Source organism: Egretta garzetta, unplaced genomic scaffold, assembly GCF_000687185.1.
Source record: "Egretta garzetta isolate BGI_Z169 unplaced genomic scaffold, ASM68718v1 Scaffold2809, whole genome shotgun sequence".
Taxonomy (NCBI): Eukaryota; Metazoa; Chordata; class Aves; order Pelecaniformes; family Ardeidae; genus Egretta; species Egretta garzetta.
Genome location: NW_009260941.1, coordinates 1 through 792, shown reverse-complemented (window position 1 = coordinate 792; position 792 = coordinate 1). Strand labels below are relative to the sequence as shown.

General features: G+C 63.0%; 1 protein-coding gene across 1 annotated transcript; it reads right to left on the bottom strand.

The window, feature by feature from the left end:
• Window positions 1-3: 3 nt before the first annotated feature.
• LOC104133719 (ammonium transporter Rh type B-like) lies at window positions 4-780 on the bottom strand (the record flags this gene model as incomplete). Its single annotated transcript, XM_035902577.1, has 1 exon — window positions 4-780. A coding segment is annotated over one exon (777 nt), but the record flags the coding sequence as incomplete, so codon positions are not given.
• Window positions 781-792: the final 12 nt, after the last annotated feature.

Genomic DNA, 792 nt, shown 5'->3' with positions numbered 1-792 from the left:
CTTGCCGTCCCTCTCCAGCAGGCTGGAGGCCACCATGGTGGTCACAGCACTGGCACTCATGGCCAGGAGGGTGTTCAGAATGGCACGATGCTGGGCATCTCCTGGTTGGCAGAGGACAGCCACGAAGCTGGGCCAGAAAACCCAGAGAATGAGTGTCCCCACGAGGGACTGGAGGTCGGAGCGTGGTGTTGGGGTTTCCTTGGGGTGCACTGGCCGCTGTGCCGCCCCAAACAGAGCCTTGGACACGGCGAGGCCGAAATAGCAGGAGAAGACGTGGATGGTGATTGTGCCCCCCACATCCAGGACGCCCAGGCGGGTGATGATGACCCACTCACATGTGAAGTAGACGGGGACTTCACAGGCAGCCACGAGGAGGAGCTGGCAGGGGCTGGTCCTCCCCAGGATGGCCCCCACGGAGATGAGCACCGTCACAGCAGCAAACTCGGCGGTGAGGAGGTTGTGGAGGTCCAGGTGGACCTGGCCATGCTGGAAGTGATGGAGCAAGCCCTGCAGCACCAGCGCCCATTGCGTGGAGAAGTTGAAGAGGAGGAAGTTGTGGGTGAGGGCACTGAACCCGTAGCGGGGCAGGAATGTCAGCAGGAGCCCCAGCCCCACCACCAGCATCACCTGGATGTCCTGGAAGAAGGGGAAGGTGCTGTAGAGCTGGTTGGCCACCAAGCTGGCATCCTCCGCCCCCGCTGAGGGCTTGTAGGTGACAAAGAAGGCGAAGAAGAGAAGCAGGGCACCCTGGAAGAGCCCCAGGGAGAGGGGCAGGAGGCAGCGGGGGGGGGT